Genomic DNA, 27,431 nt, shown 5'->3' with positions numbered 1-27,431 from the left:
TTACTATGTTTACAACTCCCAGTAAGAGGAACCAGTGAAAGAATAAACACTGATTTGGCAGGGCACGGTGTTCTGATTGTCACATCGTGTTTCACAATATTTGTTAATACGTAGAATGAGGAGCAATCGCTTAGGCAGCAAACAAGCACCATGTGTGACAGAGAGAGGTGACAGAGAAAACCACCACAGTGTGTGTATATTTATGTGCACATTTTTTGATTGATTTGCTCCCTCTCTCTCTCTTTCTCTCTCTCTCTCCCTAAACATGGAATATTATGTAATTTAAAGCAAACTGAGACTGAGAAACAAAACCATTTGCACGACTTTACATTAGGCAACTAAATTGTTACGCTTTTGAGGAATTTCATTTGGATGTTTACTTCCTCCAGCATCTCTGTCTCTCCTAGAAACCCAGGCCTCTGGCAACCTACACCGTGGGCGGGGTTTACTCTGAGGCTGGGCTCCTCTGCCCCGCCCTCCTCGGGTTCATAGACGCTCGGAGTGGGATGTTGCGATTTCTTCACTGACGGGACGGCTAAGCTAAGCTGCACGGCTCGGTCGGTAATGCATGTGCCCTTGTCTCCTGTCATCATCCTAGTAAACCAGTTACACAAGTCGGTAAGTCCGCTCTTCTGGGAGCCGGGAGCGGAGTCACCACGGCTGAGGCACGGAGGGAGAGACTAGAAACTCCTGTCAGCTGCCGGTAAGTCACAGACTCACTTCTATATCTAGATTGTATCCTGCCGTCCGGACCAGTTTGAATGAACCCAGAGGCCACAATATGGACAATAAAGACAGGAGACCAAAACACTCTCTTTATGCTTGTTGTTATAGGCCCAAGCAGTCAGTTAATGAACTTTGACGTAGAGATTCCAAAGCGTCTTTGAATGGAGAAGGTTGTCAGGTTATGTGAGTGATTTTGCACAGAGCCGTATTAAAATCTATATATCAAATTTGCACATATTGATACTTGTTGTGTCTCACTGACAACACATAAAATGACTGTAAAGGGAAATACCAATAAATATCAGCTGTGATGATTTGGTCGCAACTTACTGCAACAACAACAACAACTGTTTACACAGCCTATATGTGATGTCTTCCATGGTCGGTGACAGAGAAGAAGGGTCTTTTAATGACTCCCACAATTTGAGAGGCTATAATGTAAAATCGGGTACAAAAGTGGGGTCCGGGAGAGACCACTCCTATGATCATTTTCTCTTTGCTTTCCTCTGGGATGAAGACATAACCTATTCCCTTGTTGACCACTGACTGATTGGCGGGTTATTTCCTTCGGCCTAGGAGGATGATGATGCTAGGGTGTCAGCAGTTTAATGGGATTTTCATGGTGGTGATCTGCTCCTCTTCTGCATGCTTATTGACCTTTACCCTGGCCAGGACGAGGTGAAAGGGGCCACTGGCCATTACAGCACCAAGCTGATCAACTCAATACTGGATTTATTGTTAGGTGCCTGCAGCTTACTGACTCTTTCCACTGTTAGTCCAGCACCAGGGCTTTAAATAGGCAAGTCAGGGTTGGGCATTGCACATGACTTACAGATGTAATTATTAGGTCAAACAGCTTGATTCAAGCATTAAATCTATTTAGAAGTGTTTTAAAAGGTCATTTAAAGCAATACATTTCTTGTGTTTATATTTAGTAATGCTTGTTTATGAATAATAATGGATTATTCACATTTAAAGGGGACAGTTCTAAAAAGTGTATCAGTGATAAGTTTGATTAGATCTCCGGATCAGAAAGGTAGCGCTGGTTTTAGCCTTTTGTTAAACCTATTGAAAACACAGACAACAAAGGTTCGTGTGACATAATAGAACAGAAGGTGCACTTCAATATGGGTATTCTCTATACAGATTTACACGTAAACCCCAGCCCCTATCCCATGACAGATGTATCATATTTGTGTTAACACTGGCTGGAAATGAACCTGCAAGCTAACATTTATAATGTAGTGGTTGGTGCTTTGGTGCAGCGAGGCACACAGTGAGCTAATTGGCATTGAAATAAGTTGTGATTCATGGTAATGATTTCTCTTATCAAACACTATGACTACTGCTGTTCTGTAAATCAATTACTAATGCACTCTTCTCAGTTTTTTCAATAAAACAACAGAAGATGTATTCTTTCTTCCCTCTTACCTGCTCATGCGTACATGCACAGTTCAACTATTAAACCCACTATTTCCATTTGATAAAGACAAAGCAGGTGGGGGTGAGTTGGGATGTCATTATGCCCACCAACAGAGCCACCTACATAAAAACTATCTCATACATCAGAGTTGTGTCAGGTGAAATCAGATGTTCAAGTGCACCTTTAGAAATGTACAGTTATTGCTTCACCAGGCTAATGCGTCACTTAAACTACTGGAAGCCGCTCTCAAAATCACATCTGTACTGTTACTTCTCTCTTCTAAACACAGGAATTACAGTAGGAGCAATGGCCTCCTGTGGATACCCTTATCTGACTAACCTATTTCTTGACTTCAATACGGCCGAAGATCAGGGTGCTCATTATTGCAGGTGGCGAAGGGTGTGTCGTTTTCTGTCCTTGACACCTTTTTTTCCCCCACTGTGCAATAAAACAGAGGAAGTACAATTTCATGGGCAACACAATCACAGGCAACAATGAAAGTGATGTGTTTACTGTAGCTGGAACAATGCTGAAACAGGATGCTGTTTGATCATGTATGCATGTAAACGCCACTATATTCGCACACTGTGTGCGTGTGTGTGTGTGTGTGTGTGTGTGTGTGTGTGTGTGTGTGTGTGTGTGTGTGTGTGTGTGTGTGTATGTATGTGTGTGTATGTGTGTATGTGTTGTATGCAGAATCTGTGCACATTGTTGTATGGGTTACTTTCTGTGCATTGTGAACCCTGTGTGTGCAGTTAATTAGATCTTGAGTCTTGCCTATAAGGAGAAAATTTATTTAATGGAGCAAAAGATGGAGAATTAAGTATATCAGAGAACTACACCTGAACATATCAACTGCTGTTAAACTCATACTTATATTGTTATCATTCTACTACAGTTTTTAAGTACACAAATATTAATCCTACTGATTCTTTATGTTCTGATATTAGGGTTGTATTTACTAATGATGAAGTAAAATCTAGTATAAATCCACACTAGAAGCCACTAGAATCTGTACTGTTCATTACTCCCACTATATAAATGTATAAAACAGAAAGAAACAACTAAAAGTGCAACAGATAGAGAAATATAACAGTAGTGTGACAATAGAGAAAAGACAAAAGAGTTTATCACCTTTGGAGCAGTTTCATTGCCATGAAATTTATTCATTAACTTGAAGTTCTGGATCTTGTTTACTGTTGCTCTCTTACCTTGTCTACCCCTATCAGAAAATTAATTCCTAGAAAGGCGCTGGTGCTGGTGATCAAACCGGTTTTTTACATTGTTGGGAAGTGTTTAGACTGTTCCAGTCTGAGCAGGAGTACAGGTCAAGGTTTTTATATGAAAGCAGTTTAAGTGATCCCTGGCATCTGTTGTACACATTGTTCACCCAAACTGTGCAACAGCTCATGGTCAAATTTACAAAGTGCAATATACAGTATCTATATTTTCTGATAAGAGGACAGTTTAGTAAATGTTATGTCAATGAACCACATTTCTGTCATGCCATGACAACCTGCTATTCTGCTTGTGGGCTTTGAAATGTGGCAGTGGCTACAGCAGAGTGGTAAAACCCTTATGGATGGGAGTTTTTATGCTCTGCCTTTAAATGAAGCAACAGCTAACACGTAAACAGTCCCATTAACTCATTTTATGTGTGCTGCATATAAAGAGCAAGTTAATATAAAACTGAAATTCATGACTGTGCAGTAAATCATTGAGGATATATTGTTAACTTTGTGCCTTTGTTTTGTTCTGTACCCTTCCAGAAGGTAGAACTCTTAGAAAATTGGTCCGCTGTAGCTCCACTGCCACTGTGTTCAGCTCTGTCGGCCGGCTCTCTTAAGAATGCGGTGACCCGGAATGAGAAAGAAACATTATTAACCACGTTTGCAAAGGTGGGCTGTTCTGTACAACCATGCTCGAGGGGATAATCTTGCTTCGCTGCACACATTTTACCTCAAAGGTCATTTGACACGTCCTCTCTCCTCACCTTTTGAAATTGAGAGGCCACTGATGAACACAAACCATAAATGATTCATTTTCACTATGCTGAATTTAGGTCTTAACCCCATTTTTTACATACATCACACTCTGTACATTGCGCTTGGAAATAATGCCACAACCAATATACTGTATTCATCTGGTTTTTATTCGCCTCAAAACCAAACATCCTCTCTTTATTTTTCAGAGCCGGGGAAATATGCCATTAAATGTACCTATTTATTTACAGATCAGGCAGGTACACTTCTTGGCATCGTTCACCTGCTGTAAAGCTTGTGCTCAATTTCGAGACATGAAATCTGTATATAATTTTTTTTAAACCACACATGTGTAATTTTATCTGTAGTACATAAGGCCACCATGTTACGTACACCTGTGAAGGAGTAGATCGGAAAACAGGCAGTTAAAAGTACATTTGATTTCTATGATGAAATCAAATGTGAAGGGAGATATAATTAACAAATAAGACACGGGCTGAGTGCTACAGAGGTAAAACTGAGAAAGTTTTTTTTTTATTTGTTTGTTATTTAAGTACAATATGTGCTCCTGCTGCGGATCCATATAACATCGTTTAAATTTAACATTCAGACAATTATTATCTTTGAGGGAAGAGCTTCACACTATTGGCCAGCACTTTCCCAGCTTAGCAGCTTATTCAGTTTGGGCTACTGGTTACGTAAGAAGGCTATATGCAGCAGGAAGCTAATCCAGTGCAATGACCTTAATGCCAATTATCAGATCATGGTGACGTTATTGAAATTAAGGCACCATAATGAAGAGCTGATAACAGTCACTTGCTTAAAATCTTTGTGATATTAAGGAAGTGTAACAGCCTTAAAACAAGCTGCCATCACAGATCCTTCATCAGGTGGCACAACACGACTATGACATGGATGCGGTTTAAGTTAGCTTAGCAGTAGACATGATATAACCGCACACAGGCAGCCACACCCCTCAACAGCCTTGCAGCATGTTATTAATGTGGAAATTACCTGAGGGCTTATTTCATATTGTGAAATGCTCACAAACAAAAACACTTGGCTGCAATTCAAAAGCAGTCAGTAGTTTGTGTATGTTGGAACATGTCTTTAATGACATGTTGTGTTGTACTGACATTCTTAAAAATACACCACATCCTGTCCTGGATTTCATTGTAGTGGACCTATGTTTCCACCAAAGTTCATGGCTTATGTTTTACACAGCACGGGCCCTCTTGTGTCGCAGAATATCATGCTGGTGGAGAAGAGCACTATAAAAGCTTTGTTTTTTTTTCCGAGGGAAGAATGGCTTACTGGCTTAAATAAGAAGCAGCCTCTGCATATTCTCTGGCTTCATATTTCTGTTCCTAAAAGCATTTGATATTCCATTTCCTGGTTCCTGTGTTATCAGATTTTTTTCTGCAAAACATTCTTTTTCTTTTTCATATTATAAGATAAATTTAGAAGCTGTATTTCATTCAAGAACATTCCTGAACACAAATATACACCTGTTTCCTGGCAGTGATGGACTACAGCAGGTCTAGATGTCTCTCTTTGTTCAATATGTCAGAAAAAGTGAGGGAGCATGAGCTTCCTGCCAGCTTTCAGTTTTCACTGATGCAACATCAATTCTCCCTTTTATTTACCCTCTATATCACCTCCCCCTCCTCCTACATTCTCCATCCCTGCTTGTCTTTCCCCTGGGTTTAGAGATGAAGGGTCATGCCGAGTAATAATTCTAAACATCTGCACATGGCTAGGGAAAAGCAGATTTCCAAGTCATGCGAACAGGAGTCTGGCTGGCCGGCAGCAAACCAGCTTCCTGCTGTGTGTGTCTCTGTTGTTGAGGCAAAAGCCCCAACTCAGGTTATGCAATCAGTTATGCTGCATGTGCCAGCTGGTTGAGGTAGTCAGAAATGGAGAGGATGTTTTTTAATCCTTAGTGAAATAGCATACATTCTCTGTAGAAGATTGTTTTCCTTTCAGCTCATCACATTTATGCCCTGTATTCAGACTTTGTGTCATTTTAGTACTCATCATGTCTGTTAAGGACATGAGTTAAATGACAGGATTCATTCAGTAATGTCCTCAGACTGATTCTGTATCACTGCTGAAATGTTTTCTAAGCATCAATTAGTCTTTACCTCTGCAGTGGGGTATCCACTATTTCTTCTGTCACGTTAACCTCAGTAACACCTTGAGGGAATTTCCTCAAATTTGGTACAAGCGTTCACTCTGGACTCAAGAATGAACTGATTAAATTTCTGTGGTCAAAGGTCAAGGTCACTGTGACCTCAAAAATCATGTTTTTGGCTTCTTGAATGACCACCTTGAGGGAGTTTCATCAGATTTTGCGCAACCATTCACTTGGAGTCAAAGATGAACTGATGAACAAAACATGTTTTTGGCCATAACTCAAGAATTCATACACTAATTGTGACACTATTTAACACAAATATCTAATAGGATAAAATGATGAAGTGAGGATTTTTTATATCAAAAAGGTCAAAGGTCAAAGGTCACTGTGACATTATAATGTTGAATGCAAAAACATGTCTGGTGATTATTCAACACTGTAACTCAGGAACAGAAGTGGGGATTGTGACTATATTTCCTTCAACTTGACTGGTTGGGAGAGGCATACAACCGCAAGGCAGTAATTCTAGTTTCTCTTCTAATTGTAACTGTTCACCTTTGGATGACATCCTTTTATATTGTCTCTTCCTAATATTGTCTTCAGGGGCCTTGACTTCAGTGTCAATGTCTCAGCTGCAGTAGGCAAACATGTTGTGACTCAATACATGGTGTGCAGCTCTGCTGTTGTGGTGGACAGCATCAAACACTGTGGGCCATGTGAAGAGAACAGATCAGGCAGTTCCCCTACCTTCACCTTTCGTTGTTTGTTTTGTCTTCAATCTAACAGCCAAGGCTTTGTGGTGCCATGATGATGGAAGTCGTGGAAGCTATCCTGTTGCTGTTGCTGCTTTTCTTCGCACCACATGCAAAGGGAACGCGTAAGTGTTTGCACATAGCGAGGCTTGACACACAGCCTCAGCGTCTTCTTTCTAGTTTCTGGCATTGAGTTAAGACATCTGAGAGGTGTGTGGTGGTTGGTTGGCTGTTGCTGACAAAGGAAACAAGAGCTGCTCAATTAACAGATGATAAGTAACAGTGTTATTTATTTGTGGATGTTTTTGTGGTATATGCACAATTCACATCAAAATTATGTTATATGTTGTTACAACACACCCCCTTTAGTGTGTAATCTAGTAATTACTTTCACTTCCTCTTTTTACACGTTCCTGTCTTTCTATAGGCTTCAGCCCGCCAGGGAAGCCCGAGCTGACCAGATGTCGTTCACCTGAAAAAGAGACCTTCACCTGCTGGTGGAAGCCAGGCTCCGATGGGGGACTGTCCACCACTTACGCCTTGTACTATCGCAAAGAAAAGTGAGCGGCTCCCAGTTTCATGCAGAATTCACTCATTCACTTCATTTTGTTTAATTCTGGATTTTGTATTACTTTACCGATGAGTGACATGGATGAATCTTTCATCTGTTCATCATCATGATAGAGGTCTAGGGTGGAGGAGCTGGTTTGATCTCAGTCAAGAATGAGGCGCTCTGCATGTATCATCATCACATCAATATACATGTCGGAGGAAGAAGAATAGAGCATAGATAGAGCATAGTTGTGTTCGTGGCTGTGAATTTTAAAAATGTGCAAGGCTGAAAAGTAGCGCAATTTTTAAAAAATATAGCTAATATCTTGAAGCTCTTCAGTTGATTCTAGTATGATCAATATTCCATTACTGCTCAGACCAAACCAGAAAGATCTGAAACTTTGTGTGAAATGTCAGTATAGATAAATCTTTGGCTCTTAATATCCAACATCTGTAGCAAAGGCACAGAGGTAATTAAATCACCATGCAGTGGTTATTTAAATATATTGGAGGTTTACAAAAGAGATGATTTGGAAGAGTGATATAATTTTTTTTATTCAGTATTTGTAAGGAATGTGTATTCTTCTCCAGAGTCATAGTAAATGGAGACGATGATAGCAGAGCCCACTGCTCGGAAAACATTCTTAGTTTTTATTCCAGATTCTTTTGAAAGGTGAGGTGTGGAAAAACATCCTTAAAAAATAAGTGTCCAATAAACACTTCATTGTGTCATGGGTTTGAGTTTCTTGAGTTGCTCATCCATCCATCCTTTCATTCATTCAGTGCAGTTGTGCCTCATCCTGTTTCCCATTATTAGCTCCCCGGTATATATATACTGGTCCATTTGCGCTTGTTCTCTGCCACATTGTCTCTGTGGTACGTGCCTTAGCTTCACAGTGCTCTGTTCTTTGCTTGTCTGTTTTGATCCTGATCATGTTTTCTTTTTTTCCTCAGTCTGACACTTTGTTCTTTGATTGCCTGCTTGGATATTAGTATCCTTGCTTCTTTTTCCTACTTTTACATCTGCCCCCGGAGTCATGCTCCCTTTTCTGCTTTCCATTCTGCATTCAATTTCAGTTTACTTTTATATTCCCATAAGAAGAACGTTACTATGTGCAGCCATACAGTAAATTCACTGTGCACAAGGGCTGTTCGATATGATACATTACATGAGTCAAAAAACATCCTAGAGACGAGGCAAACCTGCAGTCGGAGACACAGTTGTGTGGGAGCTTCTAAATTTGACCTGAAAAAGAAGATACAAACCCAACATTACACAAGATGCAGATGTAATAGGACAATGTAAAATGAGTACAGCTAACAAAAAGGATATTTGAGAGTGTACAAAGTGGGAAAAAAATTATCATTATCCTTTAAACATAGCAGTTACCCACTCAACTCTTTTGTTGTAGTTTGTGGCTCAGAACTTTTCTTTCCATTCCTGTCTGCAATTCAGAAAAACATAGCCATTCATCTCTCTTTCTGTGTGTCTCATCTTTTCCTACACATACACACACACACACAGACACACACACACACACACACACACACACACTCACACATAAGCACAAAGTATCAGGAGCTCTGGCATGAAGAATACACGCTGTTCTTTAGAAGTGTAACAATACAGTTTAGTACATGCATACATAAAGTTTCATACCGTTCCCCTGTCTCTGTTGCAGCTCTGAGACAGTGTACGAGTGTCCCGACTACCACACAGCCGGGGAGAACTCCTGCTTCTTTAACAAGAATGACACGTCCATCTGGGTCAACTACAACATCACTGTGGTGGCCACCAACGCACTGGGCAGCAACTTCTCCGACCCCGTGGATATAGACGTGGTCTACATTGGTGAGGGAATGTGTGCTACCTTCTTTTTTTTTTTTTAATTTGTTGTCATGGTTTTTAGCGTGCTGTTCGAGACACAGTTTTCCCCCATGTGGTTTAAAAAAAATTATATTTTAACACACTCACGCAGCTGCTTAGTGGCACACTGAGTTACACTGCAGCTAATGCGCTCTGAGTGCACTAACCCTCCCTCTATACAGCTTATTCCTGTGTGCCATAGACCTCAGTTATTGTCCAAAAACTATTAATAAAATGGCAAGCCACAGTGTTGCGCTGGCTGACATACACAGACACTGCAGTTTATTTTGAGTCGTACATATCCATACCATCCTGCTGCCAGAAATACTCACTAAGGTTAGCCCTTACTTAATCCACAGCTGAAAATAGTCCCCAACAACTGCACTGTTCTCTCCTCTTTGAGGAATATATATTAAATTGTAAATTTAATTGTATATTTAATCAGAGACATCTGATTAAATATACATACTGGGCAGATCTACTTCACATTATGTAACAATATATGAATATTGTATGAGGTGTGGAATAAGTCCAGTGCTGTCATGCTGCTAAATACAAAACCATGTTGTTTGGTTCATGAAATATCCAAAAAGGAATGTAAAGTTAAAGAACTAAAAGACTTAAATTATCCACTTTGCCCTTGAAGCTGCTTATCTGAAAATGTTCCTCTCCCCCTTTGTCTCTCACAGTTGCACTGACCTGGTTTGTTTATCTGTCCTAAGAATGATCTGTTTCCTTGTCCTCACAATTGTCAACTTTGTATCTCCAAGAAGATAACTTAAAGCCCAGATGTTAACATTTATCTGAACGACGACGTCACATGTGTCAATAAATATTTGGAAAGCCACTCCTGCAATGACAGTGTTCAGTCGCTGGAGGTGTGCATTGGTTTACTATTACACAGCGGGAGAGACATAGACAAACTCCTGTATCAAGAAAACTGGTCTAGCCTGATTCCTTACGCGGTTACAGTTGGCTTCTCTTGTGTTTCTGTGTTAAACATTATTATCCAATAAAAGTCTCTTTGCCCTCCTCCCTCTCAGTCACACAAAACACATCCTCTCTCGTTCACATTTTCTCTCTCTCTCTCTCTCTCTCTTTCTCTCTCTCTGTCTCTCCAGTCAAGCCTAATCCCCCAGAGATGGTGACTGTCACTGTAATGGAGGACAAGGGCTGGCCCTTCCTCCGGGTGTCATGGGAACCACCACATAAGGCTGACACCCGCTCCGGTTGGATCACTCTCATCTACGAGCTCCGTGTGACGTTGGAGGGAGAAGATGACTGGGAGGTATGCAGCTCGTGGCCCGGTGGTTTAAAACATTTGTCTTTCAAATGTGAAACCTGAGTTCAAGCCACATGTTGGTGAAGTGTGCAGGACACTGAATAAATTTTGCCCAGGGGAAGTGTCTGATTAGTTTCCTCTTAAACCAGATAGTCTTAATTTGCATACCACACTATACAGCATTTACAATCCACTGTATATATTGACCGCTTGAAGGGCTGGCTGGACTGTGTCATTTGTGCGCGTTGTGTTTTCAGATGCACCTTGCAGGCCAACAGAAGTTGTTTAACGTTTTCAGTCTGCGGTCAGGTGGTAGATACCACGTCCAGGTGCGCTGTAAACCTGATCATGGCTTTTGGAGTGAATGGAGTTCCACCTCCGAAATCAAAGTTCCTGACTGTAAGATTTCAACCAATAATTATCTACAGTACACTACACTACACTCCTATGCTATAACATGTATTTTGTATAAGGTATATTAATTCATGTATTGAAGGAGTAGTTCAACAGTTTGGGAAATATGCTTTTTCACTTTCTTGCCAAGAGTTAGATGAGAATATCAATAGGCCTACTATTCTCTCCTGTTGTTTAATTCGTGCAGAACACAAAATGTAAAAATGACACATTGTGTTTTTACGAAGGTTGTGGTTATGTGCCAGACTGTGGTAGAAGTAATACCACAGTTCACCCCTGAAACCGCAATGTGTCATTTTCACGTTTGCTTTTTTGTGTGGGTAAAACTACTCACTCACACATTCGCTCCTGCTCCATTGGAGTGTTGAGGAAAACCTTCGCTTCCGCCACGCCGTACAGTTCTGGTCCAGTCTCTGGACTGTATTGTAGCTGAGTCCCAACCCCCCGCAGTCTTCCGAGAGATGGCGGTTATGTGGTCAAAACAGCATGGTCATTGCTTAAACTGGTGGCTGTGCAGTGAGCTGCAGGAGTCAGGCACTGGACACCCCTAAGGTACCACCTCAGGTCTCCTGTCCTTCACAGACAGTTGGCGTCAAAGGCGTCCACATGTCCTTCCAGGTCTCTGAATTGTACAGCAAGACAGATGGAACCAGGCTGTTGTAAAGCCTCAGTTTGATAGTCTGTCCTTAACATGGAGGTGGTAGTGGCATGACTGATGCTGGGTAAACAAACAAAACATAGAATGTTAATAAGTAATCTTAAGATATGCTGGTAGGTGTATTTTTAACCTTAGGATGCAGGCAGGCTTGCTGTTTCCCCATGTTTCCAGTCACTAACCATATCCTAACTCCAGCCCCATACTAAACAGAGAGATATAAGGGTCGTATTAATCTTCTCATCCATCATATTTCCCGAATGGGGACTATTCCTTTTAACTAAAAGTTGAAGGCACATAAGCAGGTTGACTATGTAACTATGCATTAAACTTCTTTAATATCCTATAACAGTAAAAAGAGGTTGTATGCTGTGTTGTAGCACTTATGTTGTTATGCTGTCTTACAGATTTCCATCGAGAGAAATCAGTGTGGATCCTCATTACAGTCTTTTCTGCCTTCATCTTCCTCATCCTCACATGGTTGCTACACATGAACAGCCACAGGTAAAAGAGGGATCATGAATTCCTTATGCAATTTTTTTGGTCCAATGTAGCATACTGTGATGTCGTCATATTATATGCTACAGAGGCCCAGAACAGTCATTTCTTTCTTAGCACAGAAAGACATCATTCACATTCATGAATTTTCATTAGTTTGTAAGGAAAACAGTATGTTTACAACTTTGTGGGCAAGTTCACAGGGAAAATTGTGAACTTACTGTCTAGAGATGGTGAGATATTTAAGTATTTACTTTTACTTTTACTTTTACTCTTTTACTTTTATACTTTTATTTCAAGATTTTTCAAGAATTGTCAATTTGGCATTGCAAGTTGAAGTAAAACCTACACTGAAACAGTTTAATATCTTAAGATTTCAATAGTCATCATAAAATAAAAGGGCTTATGTAACTGCTGCCACTATGGGCTTTCAGGGTATACAACAAGTGAAATGTTATTGTTATTTATTGATTTTCATTTGCTGCTCACAAGCGCTGACTTTGAAACCCTTTGTTTTTCATGTGATAAGTCTGAAGCACTGTATTCTGCCACCGGTCCCTGGTCCTAAAATCAAAGGATTTGATAAGCAGCTTCTCAAGGTAAAGCAGCAACATGTTGAAAAATGTTTTGATGCATACACTACATTAGTATCTAAATCAAATAACCATATTTAAATAAGACAAAATTATTTCTGATGGATCAAATCTTGCATTACTACTTTTCTGTAATGGAGCAATTTTCCTCTGTGTGTAGAATGGCAAGTCTGAGGAGATCTTCAGTGCACTGGTGGTGTCTGATTTCCCCCCAACTACGTCATCCAATTATGAGGACTTGCTTGTGGAGTACTTAGAGGTGTATGTACCCCAAGAGCAGGAGCTGATGCTGGCAGAAAGCAAGGACCTACTTGATAGTTGCCTCAAATCTGAGGGCTCCACGTCAGACAATGACTCCGGCCGGGTCAGCTGCGACAGCCACACTCTGCTGATGGATAAATGTGGCGAAGCAAAAGAAGAAGAGAGGCAAACAGATCAGGAAGACAGTACGTCAGAAACGAAGTCACAAAGGCGCCGGAGAGACTGGGACGAGGACACGTTGACCTATGCCCATGAAGACATGGTTAGCCCTGGCAAGTCCAGTGGAAGGGTGAAGACCTGGCCTTCTGTGTTTTCTCCACTGCCTCAGTACAGCTCAAGCCTTCCAGACCAAATGAGCTCACTTGAGATGGCCAAACAGCACTGCCACTCCGACAGCCTGTTCTCCCCAGGCTCCACTTCCTCCTACCTCACCCAACCTGGCCAGAGCACCAAGGAGGCTCTCGGACCAAGCTACTGGGAGTTCTCCTTTAGCAACAAGCAACCTCATTCACTCCTTCCCCAAACGCAACCCTGCCGGCAGCTCCAGGCCCACAGTGATGTCAACATCTCCAGCATCGGCCGCAAACAGGCACCTGCTGGTCTGGAATCGCCTGCTCTCCGGCCCACTGGCTATGTCGAAGTCCAGAGGGTCAACGAGGAGGACATGGTGCTTCTCCAGCCCGTTGTGTCGGACCATGGCTATGGGGAAGGCTACCGCCAGATGCGCCAACAGGAGAACTACAGCAGGGTGAAGGGGGTGGACAGTGGCAACATGCTGCTGCTCCAAAGAGAGGTGATGAAAGAGGAGGTGTGCAGGTGCCCTTGTGAGGACCAGGAGACTAATGGAACAACAGAGACCTGCCACACATCGTCCATCAGTACCACTACCCACAAGCCTACAGCCCTCTTTCACACTGCCACGCCGATCCAGGACGAAATGGCCCTGGCAGCGAGTGGTTATGTTGACACTGCCACCGTGTTCACACTGCCTACTTACTAGGTGCTCCATAAGCCCAGCTGGCAGGTCTAGGACATTACAAGACCTGTTTTAAGCAGGGACTTAAACCAAAAACAAAAACACTAACACTGGCAATGAATGACTCCTTCAAAAAATGGCTGCAAACACAAAATTTTACTGTCACAGAATTACTGTTATTTATTTTTCCTCTCATGTAAGAGATGACTTGTTTAGAGACTCTCTGATTTTTGAGAATCCCAAAGTATGTGAATAATAATCGTCATTCAACTTTATAAAGAATATGATTGATTGTAAAAATTATGTGGTACTACATGCTGTCATTATGAGTAATTTTATGTCTGTCACAAATCTTTTACTCAATCACAGGCACATGTTTTCATGTCATGAACTTTTTTAATATATTTCATGAGATTTTCTGATGTATACTGGTGTAATGTTCATATCTGTTCAAATTATTTGTGTAAAATCAAAATTGCAGGAAGCTCAAACAGATGTTTTTATTTTTGTTTCCGTTTTTGTATGTGCAAATTTCCTCTGCTCCCTGTGGAACACTACGTCTTAAAGCTGCTTCTGGATCCCACACAGAGATATATATATATATATATATATATATAAATGTATATATTTTGAGATTTTGTGTCAAGAAGAAGAAAACCGAACTGGAATGTATTGCTTAATTTTTCATTCAGAGACTATTTTGTGTATACATTTATTACTGCTTTAATCGGTTAAGTGGTAAATTTGAAAAAAAAAGTTATTTCTACAAAAATGTTTAGTTTTTGGTTTTTTTGGATGGGAAAATAGTATCATGATACTTGGTTGGCCATGTACAGCACTAACCTTAAGTGACTCCATCTCTGTTGTTGAACAGTGATAAATATCTGTGTGTGTATATGTATCTATGTATAGTTTTGTAAACAGTCAACCAGCCACACACAAAATGCAATTTGAAACAGCACTCAAATCTTTTTGGACAGATTGCTGTAAGAATCATGCTTGTAATAAATTTACAATATACAGTAATGGGATTTTGATTTTGATTCCGTTTCTATATGATTTCAAGTACTGTATTGATATGTACGTGCTTGTTGTAGCAGACAAATCAGTTAACTAATCACTTCAGGTTTAGAATACTGCGGTGTATAGTGGGAGAATATAGGAACCCATATAGGAACATTTTTTTCCCTGGTGTCCCATAGAGGGTTCATGCATCCATGCACAAATGAGGGGAACAACAAAACAAATGCATGAATTTCTGTGGTTCAGTCTTAAGAAGCGTGCATTTATTATCTATGTCAGTGAATTTGAAAAGTATTTGTGTTACAGGGGCAATGTGTAGGACCTGTGAATTTCTCAAATAGATATGTTTATGTTTGTGTGTGCGCACGCATCCTGTGACGTTGCACGGGGCGCTTCAGTGATTGATCGGGGGTCATTGGCTGCTTGCTGACCGCCCATTCTACAAACTTTTTACAGAGACAAAAGCCTCAAGTAAGTCTGCTGCCGCTAGTCTGAGGAAGTAGGACAACTGTGTGCCCTCTGTATCTGCACAACATGTATAAAGTTGTGTCCTGTGTAAGTGGCCGTTGCGCAGTTTTAACAGGACAGTCCTTTCTCCCCGGTTTGGCCAAATTCCACTTGGCAAGTGGTGAGTTACCATGGAGACGAACCAAATCAATATCGAGCTTGTTTGTTTGGTTATGATACATTCTGGTGCTGCTTAAACGACCTGTACTGGAGGTATATGTTATTTAAGATTGTATGGTAATGTAGAAAGGGCAAAGTTGTTTATACGATTTAAGTGGTTACGTAATATATTGCTCAGTTGTGGCCCAAATTGACGTGAATAAATCCACAAATCTAACGTTAACGTGCTTAGCTAAACATAACGTTACGCTCAGTTGACAGTTTGTTAGGTACACTTAGCTACAATTAATGTCTGTTTTGTCTGAGGTGTTGTGGAATTATATTCCGTCTTATTATCAGGTGTTTATATTGTTTTGCCCATTCCTTTTATATCAGTGAGTGTAGGCTAAATGACAGAAACATCTGTCAGTAAAACAAGACAGTCCACCAGCAACAAAAACTAGACCCTCCAAAACTATCATATAGTTAAATCAACACCTCTCTAAAACAGTTTGTTAAAAACATGATTCATGAAGATAGCATTTACTGCAGTGCTGTTGTATTAGACTGCATTAGTTTTAGTTAGGTGTACCTAATAAACTGGCAACTGAGCGTAGCCAGGAGAAATCTGTGCAATGCACTATCCACTGCAATGTAAAACATGATTCAAACAAGGTGGTGAGGTTAAAATAGGAGTGACTACATCAGATGAAACTGCAGTGCAGTAAAACGATTGTAATTGCAATACAAGACTTTAAGTCATAGTATGAAACCTCATTTAAAACGGGACTGGTTAAATGCAAGCAGCAAAGCAAAAGGGAATGGTTAAGCACATCCATGGATGAAATACAGTATGCAGTTTTGCCATGTTAATATGAATGCCGGCCAGACCAGAGTTCACTCTCCCTCGCATTCCCTCACCAAGAGTAAACAGGCAGTATTTTATCCTGTGTTGCACAATGTGAGGTCTAAGGTGAAGTTAATGTGGTTAGAGTGTCAGCCAGCTTTTAATCTAATTACCTGCTTGCAAGAAAACAACAAAAGCATCAAAACAAATTAAAATGTATACTTCTAATGTGAATGTATCTGTAGATAATAATGGTACAGAAAGAAAGGTGAAGGTTGTAAGACCTTTTGGGTAAAATGTCACTTAGTGGTGCTTTCACAAATGATTCCCAAATGCCACAGAAACGTCATAGTAGAACTTCGATCAGCTCACGCAAGTAACACAGTCAGTTCCTCAGAGAATGACTGTCTCTTTTACCTCACTATCTGAACTTCAATTGTTTCACAGGTGCGTTATGTCAGAAATCAGCCATCAGATACCCTCCCACAGACATCCCAGAGATGCCCCCATGCAATTTCAAACCAGAGGAATACAAGGTAAAAGCAGCATTCTCCAGGCATACAGTGCAGTGTCTTTAGGTCTTTGACAAGCTCAGCCTAAATAAAAACAAAAGATAAACATTGTATACTGTAACTGTTATTCTGTGTATTTGCTGTCCAGGGTATGTCCAAAGAGCGGATGATGGAGATCCGCAAACTGAACTGCAACCCTATGACCATGAAGGTTACCTACTATAAGAAACCAGTGTTCATCCACCAGGGATACATGCAGTGGCTGTGGGATGTGGATGGGAGGCGATATCTGGATCTATTTGCCGGCGTAGCTACTGTCAGTGTCGGTCATTGCCACCCGTAAGATCTTTTTTTCTTTGCTGTGTCACACAGTAATAGTGTGTTTCTAATATACAGTTTGCACTACAAATGATATTTGGTGTTATTTGCATCTGATGTCTTATATCTGTGTGCACAGGAAAGTAACAGCAGCCGCAGAGCAGCAGATGAAGAGACTGTGGCATACTACTAACATCTACGTCTATCCTCCTCTCCATGAGTATTGTGAGAAACTAGCTTCCTACTTGCCAGATCCCCTTAAGGTACTGTGGTGGATTTTTATTTTGATCACCTGAGGGCTGGAGCCTGAATCAATATGTAGGTTAAAATAGAAATGTTTGCTGCTCTGTGTTTCCCTGTCCAGGTGGTATATCTGACCAACAGCGGCTCAGAGGCCAACGACCTGGCTATGTTGATGGCTCGACTCCACACAGGCAACTTTGACATCATCACTTTCAGGTACAAGTCTTTTTATAAACTGTCAGTGGAGAGAGACATCCTAATGTGCTTTGTAATTATGTATTTTTATACATAAGAAATATGTACATATCTACATATGAAAATGTAAAATTTGATTGTAATTCCTCTCATTACATAAGATTTAAATGACTTTTTTAGGCTAAAGACTAAAATTCACAGGCAGTTTTTAAATTTTTTTCTCAGCCTGTTAATCATTTTTGATCCGTTTTTCCCTTCCACCCATTAATTCTAGATCCAGCATGACAAAAATAGACAGTTTTATATGGCACAGGCAGGAGAAGCACAAAGTATGAGTAAACAGTGAATTTGAATTTGTGAATATCAGTCTTTGAAATGATTTTTGTCTTCCAGAGGATCATACCACGGTGGCAGCCCACAGACCATGGGTCTTACTTCCAATGCAGCATATAAATATCCCATCGCCAATGGTTTAGGCTGCACGAATGTATTTATACATTAATATATTACATATTGTAGCAATATTATCAGAAAAGCATACAATGCACATTATGATTTTGTTTTTAGTGAAGGTGAATATATAATACAGCCATATAAACTGACATATGATAAACATTTCACTGAAGACAAAGTGGAAGCTGTGCTGTGCTAAAAAATTTAAATAAGATTTTCTCAATGAGTGCATACCTGCACTTAGAAGCAGAAAACACACACATACAGACAAAAACTAAAAACTAATTCAATTAAGTAAACTTATGGCTGTAAACATTTCTGATTTGAATACATAGATTAATCTGAAATTTACAGGTGAATAAATTTCATTATCATTTATTTGTGCTGTGTTAATTATGAGTGACTGTTGCTGTCAGGTTGACCCAGCTGATTACGTCTCTGCCCAATAAACAGACCATGTGTCCTGATGTGTTCAGAGGTCCGTGGGGAGGAAGCCACTGCAGAGACTCTCCTGTTCAGACCATCAGAGAATGTAGCTGTGCCCAAGGTACACAAACACTGGCATACATGGCTCAACACACTCACACTGTTAAATACCACAGTTGTCAGTGAGTTTAAGCATTTCAATCCCTTCAGCCATATGTGTTTATGTGTAAGTGTTTGACCAGTTTTATATTTTGGACCTCCATAACTGCTTAACAGTTATCTGCTGTTTTTACAGGAGCTGCAATAACCAAAATATATTCTTCTTATTCTATAAAATATGCTGAATGGTCGTGAGGGTAAAACAGGTCAGTGTAACTCTAAGCTCAAAGTCTCCTTCTGTTGATCATTTACCTTTTTTAACTTTAACCTTTTACCATTTTCAGGAATTTTAGCTATATAATGTGCCTGTCAGTTAGAAAGTTTACCTGAAAATGGTCAGTATGTAAGCATATCTAAATATCTGTCTAAGCAAAGCAAACAGCGGTTATGCTGCAATATATCAATATCAGTCAATAACAACCCTGCTGCTGTGTCTTTTATAGTATAATAATATATTTAATAATAATTTAACACACAGTAATGTTATTATAGTGGTGGGCAATATGGAAAAAAATAATATCTATATATTTATCACAGACTTATCTCAATTCACAAAATACAATATAATTATAAAAATACTTGAGAGCACATGAAAAGAATCAAATTTCTTTTTAAACTAATTATGTTCTCAAGTGTTTAGGATGTCATATTGCGACTAGTTTTGCATCATATCCAAATGCTGTATCAAATACATGAGAATGAGCAATTAAATGACTCTGTAGCAGCTACTTCCTCCCATCACGAACTTGGCTGACACACTTCCCTGGATGTGTCCTAACACCACTGAATTAGCTGTGGATGCTCCCAAAACAGCCTTCCCTTATGACGCTACTTACTGGCGCTGCATATGACAAAGCTGTTGCCAGTTATCCTCTCTACACATCCAAGTAATAGGAGGACTATTATCTGCACTGGGTCTTTTTAAATTCTGTGAAGGAAAACTTGCTCTGAGATTCTGGAAAAAAACCTTTTCCTGCTGCTGGAGAAACTGAGCGACTGTCATTCGCAACATGCATTCATCTCAGGCCCCATTCCAACCCTGGGGGAAGGAATCATATCTTTTAGGTCCTTGGCCTTAATGCATGGCTGACCTCGGTGTGCCTCACCCATGGTATATTGACAATTTCACTATTTTCAGGAAAGACCGCTTTCAACCTGACGGGGTTCATCCAAACATCACTGGATCCAGATCACTCTGTGCCATTCTGTGTCATGCTCTTGGGATGCCATACCCAAATAATGAATGTGTGGATGACTGTCTGCTCTACCACTCTCAACAATAAAGGAGTTAGTTAAAGCTGCCACACTGAAAGTCACTTAAATTGATAAACTATTACTCTGAAACAGCTGGTGGCATGGTCAAACATATCATAGTAATCACAGACCATCTGGTACCTGTCTCTGTAAAATGTGTCAATGTTCAGCTACAACCAGTCTCCCAACAGCTGAAATGAGCTATTTTTATTGTTAGATCATTGGCTAACAATTCCTTTTTGGTTAATGATCTGATAATTGAAAATAATTTACATTGTATGTTTTTGGTTAAGACCTGGCTAAACAGCACTACTGGTGTAGCAACACTGATAGAGGCTTTTCCTCTAAACTGTTAATTGTATCAGTCAGTGAGATAAAACAGGAAAAGAGAAGGGATTACAGTATTTTCTCGACACACTTTTGTGTGTAATGGCATTGAGCTGGGTGAATTCACATAATTTGAATATCTTGCCGTTGAGCTCAAAGCAGGTTGATCAGGGCTCATCATTACATTCTATCAGCCACCCAGATATTCAATGCTGAATGGAGACCTGAATATTTTATTGATAAAAACAATGACTCCAAAACTATGGAGCTTGTAAATTTACCAGACAGCTTTGAACTCATTCAACATTTATAAAGCCACTCATCAGCATGATAACACCCTGGACTTAGTGATAACAACAGGGTTAAACATTGATAATGTTTTAGATGCCGACCTAATGTTAACAAAACCCAAAAGGGGATTCTGGGTTCAAAAGCGATTCCTAGATGATGAGGCAGAAACATAGTTCTCTACTATTATGAGATCATTTGAGCCACAGCTATGACTGCTTTTTAAATGACATGGCTGAAAATTTCAACAATACAGTAAATACTGCTGCTCCACTAAAGGTTAAAAAGAGGTCAACTGACAGAATCTCCCTGTGGTTAAACAATAACCATGTTAATGAGATTAAAAGAATCTGTCAGGCAGCTGAAAGAAAATGGAGGAAAGCTCACCTGGTCAATAGTGGCAGGAAAGCTGCCTCTATTGACCTGACCAGCATACACATGTTGATGTCTGTAGTAGTTTGATATAAAGGACTTGTCTTTGTGTATCCCTAAGGTCATTGCATGGCAAATGAACAATACATCGGACAGCTCAAAGAGACATTTGCTACTAGTGTCCCGAGTCGAATTGCTGCTTTCTTTGGGGAGCCCATTCAGGTACCATATTCTGTTGTGAAGCATTTCAAGAAACAGTCTTAAAATTGTGAATGTTGCTCAGAGCCATGTCTATTGCTGAGCTGTTGCCACATTGAATATTATGATTATTAACTGTATGTCATAGATACTGTAAATTACAATGTCAGGACAGGACTCTCTGTAATCAAACCATCAATATTTATTGTTTTCTCCAAGTGCTTGGGACTATGGACTGTGAATGTGTTTGGTTTATACAGGGAGTCGGAGGAGCTGTGCAGTACCCTAAGAACTACCTCAAGGAGGCTTATCAACTTGTGAGAGACAGAGGAGGACTCTGCATTGCTGATGAGGTTAGATACATCATTTTTTATTTACAACTTAAACTCAGTGCAAGAAATGCTACATACATTTAAAAAAAATGGAGCCTGTATTTATATGAACAATATGAAAATTTGCATTTATGAATACCTATCACATGAGGGTATTGTAGCATCCGATTATAGATAATACAAGGTGGTCATTAGAGGGCTTTCTGGGACTTATCCCATTAACACAACAGGACTGGTAACCTGTGAGAATTGTAACTAGATTAATAATAAAGAAATACCACAATGCTGACAGTCACCCCTATTGCTTGTTGCTATGGCTCCCTATCGTCTTTTCTACATGTTGGAGCTATAAGCACAACATTGACATATTATCACCAAAAAAAAAACAATGAGCTGGAAGATGCTTAAACATCAAAGCTGATAATTCTCTGCAGTTTTTTTAATCATTTGAACCATTGTTAATATAAAAATATTGATCCCTGCAACTTTAAGAAAAGCAAAACACTTATTGCTCGTGGGACAACAAGTCAATGATTTAGTTGAGTTGGGTTATTACTTATCTTGACAGGATTACTTATCTTGAAAGATAAGGATTTCTACACATTTGAGCTTACAGTTCCATGACAAAGTTGCTATGTTATGCCCAAGAGAAAGCCATATAAAGCAAACACCATTGAATTGCTTTCAAAGGTTAAGTACTAAATGACTGCCTCGGTGGCTTATAGTATGTTTCCATCTGTTAAGCACTTCAATACATAAATGTAACTAAACTTAATCATCTACTCTGCGACTAACAGGTGCAGACTGGATTTGGGCGAACAGGAAGCCACTTCTGGGGTTTCCAAGGTCATGATGTCATTCCTGATATGGTTACAATGGCAAAAGGCATTGGTAATGGATTCCCAATGGGAGCTGTTGTTACAACACCAGGTGGGATAATACTGTGAGGCATAAAAATCTGCTTCTGCTTCTAAAGATTAAATACAGTTATAGTGTGTATAGTGTACTGTTAGTGTAAACCGACAAGATGCATGGGAAGAAATGAACAGCCTCAGTTTGGTTTCCCATGTAGTGACGAATCATTGAGCTTTTACTTTGTGAGTTGAGATTTGGAGCCCACACCAATAAACAAGCTCAAAACAACAACAATTGGTATACAGCCGGGCGGATTTATGAATAATGAAGAATGATTTACTGTAGCAGCTTCTTATTTAAAAAAACAAACAAACTATATTTTAACTATTTTAAGCAAATCACAGTGTTAGCTCAGACCTGAAATGATGCTTCATTTTAAAAAATATAATAAAATGTAACAGTTACACATTCAGCACCTCACTCATTAGTTTTAGGTGATTCATCACAATCTTATCTGCATGTTATACATTGAACTGCAACAGAGTAATTATAGGGTTGATCACTTGGGAACTAAATTATAGATTCTCTGTCTATGACTCACCGCTTCACCCTCAAGGGAGCTAGGCTTTCTGCTGAGGGGGGAGGATGGAGAGGGCATGTTAGTTACATTGATGACTACTTACAGCCAGAAGGTGTGCATCAATACTGGAGACCTGTTAGAATTGTACTCTATAATAATCTAATAATAATCTATAATAATAAAGAGAATACCACAGTGCTGACAGGATGCGCTCTCTTGACCCTCACCTCTATTGCTCGCTGCTGTGGCTCTCTAGCGTCTTTTCTACATGTCAGAGCCGACCTTATGTGTTAATTGCCATAAAGAACACCCTTGAAAGAAGTATATCTATTTCTGGTGGTCAATGTTGTTCCTTCCAGAAATTGCTGCCTCATTTGCCAAGGGGGTTCACTTCAACACCTTTGGTGGAAATCCTGTGGCTTGTGCAGTTGCTTCATCAGTGCTCGATGTAAGAATTCATCTTCTCTTTCTACATCAGTCCTGTTCATCAGCACAATCCAATCATTTCTGCTTATTATTGATGCAACTGCAATGGAAAACTCCATAATTAGTGAAGCACACTGAATTATAACTAAAACATAACAAACTCTTTTACTTGACAGACTATCAAAGAGAACGGTACGCAGCAGATCAGTCTTGATGTGGGCACCTATCTGATGACAGAGCTGGCCAAACTCAGAGACAAGTATGAGATCATCGGTGATGTCCGTGGAAAAGGCCTGCAGATCGGTGTGGAGATGGTCAAAGACAAGGTATTGTCTTTGTAACAGCCGTGACACTCACCTTTCCTCACATGCTTGTACAACGTGTGTCTGTGCTGTGTCTCCCGAGGGGCATGGTTCAGCAGCGCCCCAGTTAACCATTAGCCTGAGCAGCAGTGACCATCTCTAATTGTGAACAGAACAATCTCAGCTGCACTGCATGTGCTACTGACTGAAGTAATGATGCTTCTTTTCTATTCTATTAATACTGGCAGAAATTGTATTTGAAAAGAGTCAGTAAAGGGAAGAGGCAGTACAGAAACTTCTGATCACAGTTTCCTGGTAGTAAATGCAAATTTTGTGAAATGTTATTTTTGAGGCAACTGCAGTACTGTTTGGCAAATATCTTGCTGTATCAGCGTTGCTAAGGATGTTATTTTGACCATTGTTCCTCTTTGCTAATCCAGTTTTCCTGAGTTTTAGATATCACATGATTTGTGAGGCAAACTTTGCTACATTGCAGTGTCTGTGACAGTTGTGCCAGCATTTTAGGTAGCAGGATTCTGGACTCTTTAACATCATAATTGGTTCTATTTTAGCCTGAAAACACTGGAGTATTCTCTGTTAGACGTCCTGCATGTATCAGCAGTCACCATCAGAAAATGTAGTAAGCAGAAGAAACGCAAAATGTATGACATTTAGGAAAAACAGGGCAATTTCTCAAAGACTCACTGAAAGGAAGTAAACCTAACACAAACTACAGGCTCTAAAATAACTTTCAAATTGACCTAACAATTCATACAATCTCAAAAATCTAAATTTAACAAAAAAAAAGTTAGTAACTGGTTGGACATGACTAGAAATGTATAATCCCTACTGCCGTGTTTGAACTGCCTGCTTTTTACCCAACAGTTGTAATTAGCCTGAAAATTGTAGATATGTGTCTGACTAATATTGGAAATCTTATACACAAGTTATCCTTACCAGTATGCAAATGTATAGCCTCTCAAGCCAGTCAGCAATTAGAGGTTAGGTGCTTGAGTCACAATAATTATTGGACACAAGCTGTTGGACAGCGTTCATATACACTGATTAGCCAAAACATTTCTGACCTGCCAAGGCAGATTGGCAGGATATCGGAAGTAGCCCTGTGGTATCTCCTGCCAAGATGTTACCAGCAGATCATTTATGTCCTTTAAGTTTCAAGGTGAAGATGCCACAGATCAGACTAGTTCCAGCACATCCCCCAACACCAGGTTGCCAGTTCGTGGTTTGTCCCTCCCTAGACCACTATCGGCAGGAACTCACCACTGTAAAATCTGTCCATCGTCTGGCCTTAACAATTTGGCCCTTGTCGAAGTTCCTCAGGTCTTTATACCTGCCCATTTCTCCTGCATCCAACATGTTGACCACGAGAACCGACCATTCACTTAATGTTAATGTATCACGGACCTTGACATGTGCTGTTGTTATGAGATATTCAAGATTATTCGCATCATCTGTGAGTGGTCATAATGTTTTGGCTCCTTGGTGTAGGTAATTACTTAAATTACTGTGGTAACTGTAACACATTCTTCCTAATTCATCATTTCACCTTTTCTCTATCATCCCCAGGCCAGCAGAGACCTACTGCCTCCGGAGGCAATGAATGAGATCTTTGAGAACGTCAAGGACATGGGAGTCCTGATAGGGAAAGGAGGAGTATACGGACAGGTAACACACACCTACATCAGTAAGCTTCTTGTTTTGCTGAAAACAAGTTAAATAAACAAGCACAGCATTTCAAATACAGCTTTTTCACCCTTTATCAATAAAGATCCATGTCCATTGTTTTTTGTAGTGATACAGGCTTGATTCACTCTGATAATACATGTATGATAATACCTACAAAATACTGTTGGTATTTCAAGTTGTAGCTGCATCGTGATTATTACCCCTAGGAAAAGACACATCAACTACTACAGTTAGAATGCATCGCCACAATTATTTACTCATTATCTTGTTAAATGAAAAAGAAGAAATCTTCAGAACATGAAAATCAAAAAAATTGTATATAAAACTGTTTCTTTGGGTTCCTCTTTTAAATTTAGGTTTCTCAGATTTAAAGATTCATCATCACCTCAGTCTTGCATTGAGAGCATGTTCTGTAATTTCAGCTGCAATCATAGCACAATTTTCATTATGTTATTGATAACAATATGGGTTTTTTTCTAAATTGCAGTACCTGGAATTAAGACTAGTTCAGAAACCTGACATGAGCTTCAGTTTTCACAAAAAAGCCTCACATCAATCACTCCAAATGATAATCAGTGGTTGTTTTTTTTTAAAAAATTACTTTACCTTTACCATCTTTATCTATTTCTACTGTGAATCATATGTTCCAGACTGAAGTACATGCTCTTCCACCATTATGTGACAGAATGAGGCACTTGAACTGGTTACACCTTTTTCCTGGTAATCAGTATCTCTGGTACGCCATAATCGCCCCTTTTATTTTCTGTTTTTCTCACCATTTCAGACCTTCCGTATTAAACCCCCCATGTGCATCACAATGGAAGATGCAGATTTCTTCCTGGCAGTTTTTAACAAGGCCATCCACAACTACATGGAAAGAAGATGAAAGTCATTTTGACCTTTTGATTAAGAGTACTTATGTTATTACCTTTGCATAGCCATTGTAAAAGGGAACTTTTTAAACTATTTAATCATGTTGTAATTACAGAGACTAATTTATTAACTCATTAATGAAGAAAAGATATTGTACAGTACATTTCTAACAACTCACTTGAAGTTCATGTTGCCTTTTTTGGATCTACAGAATCATGCTTTCTTGATGAATGTAATAATAATGAATCTGTGAGCTTGAGGAACAACTGTCTCCTGCAATTATTTTTTCTATAGTTATAGCTATTTGTGGTATGGAAGCTGAGAGTGACTTTAATGATCTTTTTAATCCAGATATCCCATAAATAACGTGTTAATTACTTCATTATCTTGCGATAAGGAACACACAGAATGAATTATAACTTTGGTGATACTGTAACTTTTCATGAAGCGCCACCATATGATCTATTTTTTTGTTACCAAATATTCTTCTATGACCAAATGCCTGCACAACTAATGACCTTCCCATCAGCCTCAGTACTGTGTATTTAATTACTAATTGGTTAGCATGCTAGCATGCTAAACTAAGATGGTAAACATTGGAAACATGCCCGCTAAACATCAGTATGTTAACATCTCATTGTATGTATATTAGCCTGCTGACATTAACATTTAGCTCAAAGTACTGCTGTGTCTGAGGACTGCTTCACAGAGCCTCTAGTGTGGCTGTAACTTGTAGTCAGCTTGCACAGATACAGTATAAGGACTCAATTCTTGGGAAAGGAAAGGGATCTTTTCTCATCTTTTCAGTCATCTAGTCAGTGTACTTTTGCAGGCTTTATGACAAATAATATAAACCCTCCATCTTTCTTCTTGTATTAATGAGAGTGACACAGAGGCAACCCTCATTAGACTTGAGGGATTCAATCAATAATTCAATTTGCTACAGCCTACACAGCTGTTTTGGGAACACAACCCCACAACATGATGATATACAGTATATAATACACACACACAAAC

The 27,431-nt window shown here is 39.7% G+C and overlaps 2 protein-coding genes across 2 annotated transcripts; both read left to right on the top strand.

Annotated features, from left to right (window-relative positions):
- The first annotated feature begins 535 nt into the window (after nucleotides 1–535).
- prlr (prolactin receptor) lies at nucleotides 536–15,125 on the top strand. Its single transcript, XM_022762875.1, has 9 exons — nucleotides 536–703; nucleotides 7,055–7,145; nucleotides 7,448–7,580; nucleotides 9,255–9,424; nucleotides 10,561–10,727; nucleotides 10,979–11,120; nucleotides 12,198–12,294; nucleotides 12,818–12,887; nucleotides 13,042–15,125. Exons 2-9 carry the CDS (start codon nucleotides 7,073–7,075, stop codon nucleotides 14,140–14,142), a joined length of 1,953 nt encoding a protein of 650 aa, XP_022618596.1. The 5' UTR covers nucleotides 536–703; nucleotides 7,055–7,072; the 3' UTR covers nucleotides 14,143–15,125.
- Nucleotides 15,126–15,639: 514 nt separating this feature from the next.
- agxt2 (alanine--glyoxylate aminotransferase 2) lies at nucleotides 15,640–26,669 on the top strand. The gene is made up of 14 exons (XM_022762854.1): nucleotides 15,640–15,769; nucleotides 17,042–17,130; nucleotides 17,255–17,445; nucleotides 17,564–17,687; nucleotides 17,789–17,883; nucleotides 18,256–18,349; nucleotides 18,769–18,862; nucleotides 21,263–21,363; nucleotides 21,600–21,692; nucleotides 22,469–22,601; nucleotides 23,466–23,554; nucleotides 23,709–23,858; nucleotides 25,422–25,520; nucleotides 26,326–26,669. Exons 1-14 carry the CDS (start codon nucleotides 15,676–15,678, stop codon nucleotides 26,425–26,427), a joined length of 1,548 nt encoding a protein of 515 aa, XP_022618575.1. The 5' UTR covers nucleotides 15,640–15,675; the 3' UTR covers nucleotides 26,428–26,669.
- Nucleotides 26,670–27,431: the final 762 nt, after the last annotated feature.

This window comes from Seriola dumerili, unplaced genomic scaffold, assembly GCF_002260705.1.
Source record: "Seriola dumerili isolate Sdu_G_001 unplaced genomic scaffold, Sdu_1.0 BDQW01000450.1, whole genome shotgun sequence".
Lineage (NCBI taxonomy): Eukaryota > Metazoa > Chordata > Actinopteri > Carangiformes > Carangidae > Seriola > Seriola dumerili.
This window is presented reverse-complemented; position numbering and strand designations above follow the sequence as displayed.

Coding starts and splice junctions, on each gene's coding strand:
- prlr (XM_022762875.1), top strand. CDS start 7,073: ATGATGATGGAAGTCGTGGAAGCTATCCTGTTGCTGTTGCTGCTTTTC. Junction 11,121..12,197: donor CGAAATCAAAGTTCCTGACT/GTAAGATTTCAA, acceptor GCTGTCTTACAG/ATTTCCATCGAGAGAAATCA. Junction 12,295..12,817: donor CTACACATGAACAGCCACAG/GTAAAAGAGGGA, acceptor TCATGTGATAAG/TCTGAAGCACTGTATTCTGC.
- agxt2 (XM_022762854.1), top strand. CDS start 15,676: ATGTATAAAGTTGTGTCCTGTGTAAGTGGCCGTTGCGCAGTTTTAACA. Junction 17,688..17,788: donor ACTTGCCAGATCCCCTTAAG/GTACTGTGGTGG, acceptor TTCCCTGTCCAG/GTGGTATATCTGACCAACAG. Junction 25,521..26,325: donor AAGGAGGAGTATACGGACAG/GTAACACACACC, acceptor TCACCATTTCAG/ACCTTCCGTATTAAACCCCC.